At 36.9% G+C, this 10504-nt stretch overlaps 1 protein-coding gene across 1 annotated transcript in view; it reads left to right on the top strand.

The window, feature by feature from the left end:
• SLC17A6 (solute carrier family 17 member 6) overlaps window positions 1–10504 on the top strand; it is a 58280-nt gene that overhangs the window by 35375 nt on the left and 12401 nt on the right. Inside the window, exons 4-8 of the mRNA XM_019552329.1 lie at window positions 2664–2778; window positions 4664–4751; window positions 4857–4943; window positions 6238–6380; window positions 10034–10183. Coding sequence (XP_019407874.1) covers window positions 2664–2778; window positions 4664–4751; window positions 4857–4943; window positions 6238–6380; window positions 10034–10183 — 583 coding nt within the window. The remainder of the gene's footprint in view (window positions 1–2663; window positions 2779–4663; window positions 4752–4856; window positions 4944–6237; window positions 6381–10033; window positions 10184–10504) is intronic.

Here is a 10504-nt window from a genome sequence, read left to right as displayed (position 1 = left end):
AGATGGAATAGACTTAGCTTGTGCATTGAGGATTGCTCCCTTGAGGAGCAACCACTCCCCTCTCCCTGGGGTCATGGTCCCTTAGGGCCTGACTGACATGCCTCCTGAGCTTATCAAAGTTGGCTTTTCTGAAGTCAAGGACTTCTGTGTTGCTGACTGACTTGCCAGCTTTATGGTGGATGGTGAAGGTGATCAGCTCGTGGTCGCTGTCACCCAGCTTCCCATCGATCACTAGGTCACCGATTAGGTCATCCCCTATAGCCAGTACCAGGTCGAGCAGTGCTTTGCCTCTTGTCGTTCCATAGACTTCTTGAGTTAGGTAGAGGTCATCCACACACGAGAGGAAGCTTTGCGACCGCTCGAATTTTGCTGAGTGATCTTCCCAGAAGATGTCCGGGTAATTGAAGTCACCCATGACAACCATGGTACTGCAGCATGCGGCCTCAGCCTGTTCCCGGGCGAACTCCTGGTCAAGCTCAGGACTTTGGGTGGGACGTCTGTAGTAGACTCCCACTGTTGTGTCCCCTGTGCTGTGTTCCCCAAGGATTTTAACCCAGAGGGTCTCCAGTCGTCCACCCTGGTTGCTGATATCAGCTTGCAGGGACATGTAGCTTTCCTTAACATAGAGAACTACAGGATGAAGTCTGTTTTTTTACCAGATTTTGCATGAGAGCCAAATTTCAGCTTCTGGGAAATGCTGAAGGCTTCTATCAGTCAATTCTACATGGTACATCATGATGTCAAATGGTGATATGTCTCCATAATTTATTTTAGCATGAAATGTTTTCCTATATTATCAGTCCCATCTTGGCTTCTAGCTTCATTGTCTTTGCACTGCTCCAGTGTTTCAAGATAGATCCCAAGATGATAAAAAGTTCAATACTATGTGATTTGCTCTCATTGGAAAGCAAATAGGGAGCAGGCATTCTTTCCTATGACCCAAAGCCCAGAATTTGAAAGCTTGAAAACTTTGAGCTATACCTCTCATGAGGGCTTGAACTCTTCCTGTCTCTCATATTGCCCTCCTATTTGAGATGAGTTCCCCTGTATTCTGTACTGTGAGAAGAATCTGTCAGAAGTATTTTGTAATAACATTTGGCTTAGGAAGTAGAAAATAAGCCATTTTTGAAGGAAACGTTCTCTACATAAATTTACTTGCAAACTCAAGGTGACAGGTAGGCAACATTAGACACGAAGTTACAAAGATTTCTTTGTGGATACCCAAATACAAGAGAGTCAGGTAAGACCTATTCATATTCTACTGGAGGAGTCTTGTCTTTGTTATGGGTCTGATCCAAGTCCAGTGAATTAAAATAAGTACCCAAGACTAATAGTTGAATTTCATACAGCCCTTCTTACCCTTCCGTAGCAGGGCAGCTGGATGTCTCTTTTTGCATTAGATCCTGTTAAAATAAGATAGAGGTTTAAATATTTTGTATAACATAACATAACATAACATAACACTTTTATGTCATCTCAATTAGAAAGTATTTTCTAAAAACACTCACATGGTTTTAAACTCTAGGTGGCAATCTTAACCCCAAAATGTACCAAGAGACATCTCCAAGATACACACCAAAATAAAATTTAAATTTTAAATGACTAACATCAACAACATGATAATTGTGCTATATTATAAGTGCCACATAGTGGGTATTTGGGGTTTAAACTTCATTGCTGAACAACAAGAAAGATTTCTACACCTCCCCTGCCTTTCTGCCATCCAACACCACCAGGGAAGGGATCCTGCCTCATCTGCACATCTGAGAACAACTCACAAAGACCCTTGCATGGACCCAGAGGAACAGACTTCCAACTTCAGCTTTGTCTGTGCAAAAATGAACTTTATTTTCTGCCTGTGGTGACTTTTTACCATCTTTAATTTTCCCACAGCCAGATGATGAGTCCAAAAACTTGCAGAAAAATATAATAATTCTTTTACAATTTCTTAGTTGTTCTAATAAAAAGGTATCATCACTGATCCAAGGGTTCTAGATTTTTGCATTACATAGTGGGTATAGAAACTGAACTATCTTGGGATCAATATAGCTTACTCCAGACATTTAACTAATTAAAATTTGAATGCTTTCTGAACAGTGCTGTAGCAGTTGCTATACAGCTATGAGGAATCCTATAGTTTTTATAGGAACAAGGGAATTGGCATTCAGTAAAATTAAAAGCTGAGAAATTAGAAAAAAAACCTGATTAATGGAAACACTTTTCACACTACATTTACTTGGTCCATGAAATACAATGCCACAGAAAGCTCCAGGCCTAGTCACTAAAGCCAAGAACAGAGTAGTATTGAAAGAGGCACCAAATCTCTACTTAAATTGATTCATCATAATTACTGATAAAAATATTGGGAGGTATATTAAATTTCCTTTTGTAGGGCTTATGCTAGCCAATACAAAACCACTAAAGAACAGGATGAAGCCTCATCTGGCTTCACAATAGTAACAGTTGCCCCTTTCTTTCTCTGAAGATTCAGTTCTGGTTACTGCCATAGATGGTAATTTTCCCTACCAGAACAAACCTAGGAGAACTCTCCCAGATTATTTGAATAGTTGATGTATGTGTGTTTACACTTGTGAAAATGTAATTTTAACCAACACTGTCATTGTTTTCTCTGCTATCCACCCCCCCCCACCTCCCCTTTACAGGGTATTTGGTGCTGCTATATTGCTGACCTCCACCCTCAATATGCTAATACCATCTGCAGCGAAGGTGCATTTTGGGTGTGTCATCTTTGTTAGGATCTTGCAGGGCCTCGTAGAGGTATGGAAAAAATATGGAACAACAAGGACATGTGACTAGAAATGCTCATGAAATGCAGATTTTAGAGTGGGTAACCAAAAGTGATTCCATCAAAGGAGCTGTATCTTAAAAATAATGATGAACTGAATCTCCAACTACCAGGTTGTGGTTTCAGGTGTGGGTCTTCCAGTTATATGATGGAAAAAATTCCATACTATTCAGAGGTCAATGGAAAGCTGGGATATGAACCTCTCAATCCCACTTAAACCGTAGAGTGTGAAAGCATTTTGGACATTTTCACGCTTAATTTCTCATTCAGCACCACAGAATGGGCACTTTCTTTAAAATCTAGTTTGGTTTTATTATAGCCCCTGACCGTGTTCCCATTGATGTCAATAGGAGTTTCATACCCGACTAAAATGGGAACCTGTTTAAGACTGTATTGTAATTTTTTTCTTTTGCTTCATTGATATTTTCAGGCTTCTTCTCCAAAATTACCACTCCTAAGAAAATCAGTGCCCAAAAGAAAGATGCACAATTTTTGCATTCATAACTTGTTGCAGTAAAACTCTCAAATATTGGTGCAGACATTACATGCAAATCAGGCAGTGCAATGGCTATCTTTACACAAAGGTGAAGGGAAGAGAGTGAGAGGGATACAAAGTTAAAAAAAAAAAATCCAAATGTCTTTAGACCTGTCATTTTAAGATCTCTCTTTTCCATTTTGGAGGAAATTATGGATAAGAAGCATCTGAATAGGAGCATGTAGGATAGCTGCAATTGATTATAAGTCTCAGAATAAGAATTTTGCAAAATGTATGGTAAATTCAAGTTCTGAGATATACACATTCAATTTACAAAGTTTTGGATTTTAAAATTTTGTTCACAAGATCAAATTCCATATTAAAAGAATAAAATTCAGCTGTTCCCATAGAAAATGCAAAATTCAGATTTTTTTTTTCAGTGTGTAATTGGGCAGTAAGTGATAATTTTGTAAAAAAGTTAGTGAATTTTATATTTTCTGTCTTTATGGGGTAACAAGATAGTTCATAACATCTGAATAATTTGGGTTGAAATTTTGTTATGCCTTTTACCACTTTTATATAAAAAGATGGATATAGTTTTGGAATATTGTTATATTTTAAAAGTAAATCAACATTGTTCAGTTTTCCTTTGCCTTGGGTGCTTAAAGAACTCATTACAGCAAAAAGCGGAGAGAAAATTCCTTTTGCAATAGGGGTTAGTTTTCATTTTTTAATTTTGGAACAAGGAAAATTACTTGATTTTTAAATGTTTTTATTATGGCATTAAATGAAGTTTTAAAAAGTAGCTGAAGTTCCAGGTGACTCAAATATGGTCTGACAATGAGCTCATGGTAGGGTTTTAATCCTGACTCTTGTTTTACTTGTAGAAATCTTACCTTTCTACCAAGAGAATCACTGTTCTCCTGATAGAAACCACAAGTAAGCAGGCATCCATCAACTTCATGAAGGAGAAAGATCTTCCTTTTTCAGTAAGGAAGATGTCTCTTGTGGGAGAGTTTCTCCTGCAGGAAGGAATGCCTGTGTGCTTTCTTGGCCACTGACATGTCACTTGACCTCTATGCCTTGTTTTCCTCCCATCTTTAAGGAATGGTTATGCTTATCACCTACTTCATGTGAGGTTTAAATAGTTATTAATGCACATATGATGTACTAAATAGGTGGAACTTGGATCAGTCTTCAAGCTTTGTCCAAATCTTTCAGTTTTTTCTATGGAACATGGGATTGGGGCCAAACTTGTTACAAGAAATGCTCAGTATTATCATCGCTATCATCATTTTTATGATAGTTCTAAACAGAAATAAATATATAAATCTATGCACTGACTAGCAGCATGTATTAACTGGTGAATGCCCACTTTACAGGGTGTCACTTACCCTGCCTGCCACGGGATATGGAGCAAATGGGCCCCTCCTTTAGAAAGAAGTAGGCTAGCAACCACTTCCTTCTGTGGTAAGCACTTTTCCCCTTATTTTCTTCCTCTTTTTGCATGAAATAACCAAATATTTCAGTATTAAATGTATTTCTATTTTCATTCAAATCTTTGTTGTTTTGTAGGTTCCTATGCAGGAGCTGTCATTGCAATGCCTTTAGCTGGGATTCTTGTACAATATACTGGGTGGCCTTCTGTGTTTTATGTGTATGGTATGATATTCTTGTTCACCTCCCTCCAATATTATCTGAATTTATTTTACACCTTTAAGAAAGCTGTCTTGTTAATGCATGCTGGAAATAAAGGAGGCATAGAGTAACAAAGCTAAGGATATAAAACTATAGAAACAGTGGTTAAAAAGGAAGGGAAAGGAAGGGCAAAGCAAGAAGCAACAGTCTTCAACAAGAAGAATGTAGATTATTTGACAGAGAAACTTTAATTACTCTTAGGACCACTGCAGTGTCATGAACTGCTTGGGGAGTCTGTTGAATGACAGTTCATGTTGTACCATTCCTTGTGTTTATATCAATGTCAATTCAAAAGACCTACAAAGAAAAAAATGTGGGCTAGATAGGCTAGTACAAATGTCATTGCCCTATTGATGAATCATTGTGTTTAATGACTTACACCAGTAGAAAATCTGGTGATAACAAGTTAATTATGCTGGCATGAAGCTAGTGTGAATTAGAGGGAAATTACATATCAGACAAAACCTGAACCAGTTACAACGATTGAGAACTGCCATGAAGCAAACAACAGGTATCCTTAAGTTTCCCTAATGGAAGTCAGAAGAAAGGACAAATAAAATGGGAAAGCAGCAACAATATAATATACATAAACATAGTATATATAAGCAAAAATATTGCTATCCCAGGTCTAGTCCCCTGGGTTTGATTGGATCTCTATTCAGAAAAGACTTTTAGCTGGGATGAATGATTCTGTTGATGGTATAGTAGAGTTAACCCTAATAAACACAGATGTAATGCAGAATACTCACACTGCATTAATTAACACTGTTTATTTCTCATGGAATTACACCAAAAAATTCACCTATGAACAGTTACTTAGACAAGACATTTATTAAACCTATTTCACCCTCAAAATAAACTGCCACAGAATTTTTTGTGCTCCTGCATTGAAAATAGTGTTGTAATCTTAATATCATCCAGGTGAAGGTTTTTGTTTCATTTTGTCTTGTGCCATAAGCATAGGTTAGAGTGAATTGCCATATATAATTAGCAGAGAACAAAACACTGAATCTGTCGGATTCCTAGGGGTTCTTCCTTTCTGACAATGAAGGCATTCTGTAAATGAAATGGTAACTTTACTCTCGATGCAATCCTGGAAATCTCTTGAACATACAATAGTTTGCAGACTTGGCTTTTTTTGTGAGCGTAGCTAATGAGACAGCAACCCCAAATGCCATTTTAAATGTGCTCTGTGTTTGGTACTTGTTTTCTGCTTTCTTTCCAAGCCTTTCTTTCCTTTACCTTTTCAAAAAAAAAGGGAGCTTTGGGATGGTCTGGTACATGTTCTGGCTTTTGGTGTCATATGAGAGTCCTGCAAAGCACCCCACAATCACTGAAGAAGAACGGAGATACATAGAAGAAAGCATCGGGGAGAGTGCCAACCTCTTAGGTGCAATGGAAGTAAGAATGTTACTGCAATTCTACCCTTACATGTATTGGCATCACAGGTTTTGGGTTAAGAGGCGGGATGATAAATAGTGAATATGGTCAACTTCACTAAAGACAGACATGCACTTGGGCTGCACAATTCAGATTTCTGGAATAACACGCTGCTTCTGATGGAATATGTGTATGGCTCACGCTGTTGCAAAGCATAAGAGGGCATGATGCTACCACCCTCTGGTGCAATTACTCTTGGCATAAAAAGGACAATGTTGGATGCAGTGGAAGCTGGCTGTTCCAGAAAGCTGGCAGATGTCATTAATCTTAACCTTTCCTTTTCTGGTTTCTCATTCTTTGGTCACTTTTGCACCAGACCCATGTATCTACTCAAAATGCAGTGCCTCTTATGAGCAAATATATAAAGATTAATTATTCTAGGCCCAAGTAGACTAATTTAGATATGATTAAATTTGTCTTTTGATTATAGTGCAACAGGAAGATTATGATAGATAAGCATCAAGCGTCAATTGACTTAGATCTTCTATATTTTTTTAAACGAGGATATTTGAATATGGCTTATTCTGCAAGTGAAATGGATATTCCTACAGGCACTGCACCCCAAGGGTAATTTCCATAGATCAGCTCTCAAGTAGTGTTCCTTCTATGCAGCTTTCCTAATATTGCAGGGAAGGAAGGAACATGTTATAGAGTGGGCATTTCTCCTATTTCGTTCATTCATACTTCATAATCTACTCCAGATGTGCCAAATATAATTCCTCAAGCTCTTCATAATATTTCTTGGTTTACTGCATGTAGTAATATTCAGTGTCCTGCCTATTCTATCCCTCCATCATTTGGTGAGGAAGAATAGATAGAATAATTGTTAATTATGATAGATCATGAGATGCCAGATAAGCTCAAATCAGAATTTGCTCTAAATTCCATTAATATAATGGCCAGAGTACTATAGTAAGATGTACTCTTATATTTAAAGCTAACAATTCTAGTATAATGCTTAATCTTCCAGGAAGTATATATTTTAAACCCTACATAATCTGAAATTGTCCTATACAAGTGGACCTCTCAGAATACTCCATGCAGTCTATACAAAACTGGAGGTCCTTCCAAATATTCAGTAATCCAGTCATGCTATATGACTATATTTTTCACCTTCTTAATAATCAAAGTTCTAAAGAAAATAACTTAACCTCAGCTAATTAAAGAAAAGTTGAACTGCTTTGGCTTTTATCTGTCTCACAACTTTACAACCCATTCTTCACTGGCAGCCTTCATGCCTTACTCCCAAAGATCTCTCTTTATATTGTTTCTTAATTGGGTCAGACAATTAGTTCTTAATTCAGCACAGACAAGCAATAGCCATATCCCCCATAATTAAAAGCTTTGATCCACTGTGGAAAACTTTACACCTGCTCAGATGTGGAATAAGGAGAGTTTAAAAGAGTTTACTGCTGATTGCATTTTTTCTGGACAGCTTGTTTACACTCTGATGTTGGTTTGACATGTATTGGGACTTGTGCTCCTTAATGACCTGGATGGTTTTTGAAAACCCCACCCTTGATAAGAGGAAAAAATTGCTCCAGATTGACCTTTTAAACAGATTCTAAACCCTGGGCAAAAAATGCCTAAAAGAAGTCAATATATTTTACTTGGATTTGAGTTGGAGTTTTCCTGTTTAATTCCTTGGTACTTTCATAATTTGAAGCCAGATACAAAATTATTTTTGGAAGTGATTAGTGTATATTATTGGTTTAATTGGTTTTGAAATGAGCAATATGACATACTTCCCATGGCATTCAGGAAGCCCTTCTAACCAATTAAGTCTCAGTTAACCCTTAACTCTCGCTAATGAATAGGTGCATAAGGCACTACACATACTGCAGCACTTCCATTTTTGCAGGCATGCCAGTATTTGAGGTGCTATGAATCTAATCCTACTTTCAGCTATACCCAGGAAATCTCCTTGAATCCAGGGCCAGATCCCTCAATAGAGCTGCACAGACGGGGTGAAACGTGTGGAGCCACAACGAAGTCTCTGGGACTCTACAGGGATGCAATGTTACCAATCTGTTTTCTTTTTGCAAGACTAAATTCACTTAAAAATGCAACAATACCTTGGCTAAAAGTTTGTTTTAAAAAAGAAGAAAATGGTGCTTGAGCTGAGAGTTTCTATAAAGAAACTCCAGAATACCAGAATGAGAATTCAGAAGCAGCTTAATAGTAGCAGTTTATTATACAGCTTTCACTTTAGCAATACAATACAACTAACAGTAAACATTATTTATATATGTATATACACACAATAATGTAATTTATAATTGTTTGCTAAAAGTAAATACCAAAATTGCACCTTTTGTCACTTAAAATGAAATTACAACAGAACATGGTATATGATGATATAAATTTGGATAAAATTAATCTGTGGACAGTACAGTAAACCAGGAGACTTCTATTTGATTTTGACCCTTATTCTTTGTGCAACTAATACACCCCAAGGGGGTATCAGACAGGCTGTGAGTTGTTAGAGAAAAGCCAAACTGTTTTTTCTTCATTGGCACAGTATTTAAAATTTTCCATTAATGGAGAAATCCATTTTCCCCTTACTTCTTCAAAAACAAACAAGACCACAAATAATGCTTAAATGAATCTATCTCATTCTTCGAACAAGAACATATGCTGCTTGAATATGAGGTTCAAAACAATCTGCTCATGACGACTGAATATCTCATTAGAGTGAATCACATTCTAGTAATGGTTTGTAGTTTTGTATTGAAGATAGGTAGGTTTCTGGGCCTAAAGAATGCTTTATGACTCTTAAAAAAGGAGAAGTTAGAAAAAGTCTCATTGCCTGAATGTCTGTCTCTTTGCTGGAATCTTCAGTGATTAAATTTATGTATTGTTTTAGATATATGGGGAAATTTTGGCTCAGTGTTATTCAGTACAATTCCAAGACTATTTGTCTGTAGAAGAATATAGATGTTATTTACCCACCCAGACAAGGGTTTATTGGGAAGAGGAGAGGCTTCTAAAATGAACATCTAAATGTGTCTGATAGGCATAAAAGTTTGAGTTTTCACTCAATAATGTAGAATTCTTAATTGAGCTAAGTCACTCACATTAATCGGTCCTGTTTCAGACAGCATGAGCCCCCTGTCATGGAATTGGGAAAAGAGTTGCCATAAAAAATAGATATCTATTTTTGAATGAATCATGGGTTTAAATAGATATCTATTTTTGAATGAATCATGGGTTTAAATATAGTCTCAAGGCTTATGATGGAAATGATAGGCTTGTTATCTGATATTACTTTATTATAAATGTTTTCAATTATACTTGCTTAGGCTGTATGTGACTGTGTCAACAGTGCTTGGACACAAATAATGGAAATTAATTATAATATTGAGAATATGAGCTTTTTATTGACTTTGTGGACATTTGTCTAGTTACTTACATTTCCAAACTAATTCTTGATCCTCCAAACACTGGTGCATATGCTTTTCCCTTCTGACGATTAAATTTACAAGGACTACTCAAGTATGTCAAGTTTATTTCAAACTATACATTTATATTTTTTGGACAAGATGTGATAGCACCCATTATCTGCCACCCTTCCTGGAGGAATTTGTTAAGCAATGTTTCTTTCTGTCTTGCAGAAATTCAAGACTCCGTGGAGAAAATTTTTTACATCTATGCCCGTCTATGCAATTATTGTTGCAAACTTTTGCAGGAGCTGGACTTTTTATTTGCTGCTTATTAGTCAGCCTGCTTACTTTGAAGAGGTGTTTGGGTTTGAAATAAGCAAGGTATATGCAATTCCATATTGCTGAGCATCAGTAATCATTGAGTCACATGTAGCTCTTTCCTTGAAAAAGCACTTTTCCAGTATATTTAGACTTCTCTAAACTTATTTCCCTTTATGAACCAGTATGAAAGTAAAGAAAACTGGAAAAGGTATGTACCCTTCTGATTAGTCTAAAATGTTCAGGTAGCATACTTTAGCATACTATTAAAATCTGGGGGGGTTGGGTAGGGATGCACACTGCAAATAGGTATTCATGCCGATATGTAGGGTTGGTGTATGCAACATGATATCGTATAGGCTGCAGAAGAGCCAGTTTCATTTG

Source organism: Crocodylus porosus, unplaced genomic scaffold (genome assembly GCF_001723895.1).
Source record: "Crocodylus porosus isolate Cpor-Errol unplaced genomic scaffold, CroPor_comp1, whole genome shotgun sequence".
NCBI classification, from domain to species: Eukaryota; Metazoa; Chordata; order Crocodylia; family Crocodylidae; genus Crocodylus; species Crocodylus porosus.
The sequence above is the reverse complement of the archived record's forward strand: the minus strand, read 5'-3'. Positions and strand labels throughout refer to the sequence as shown.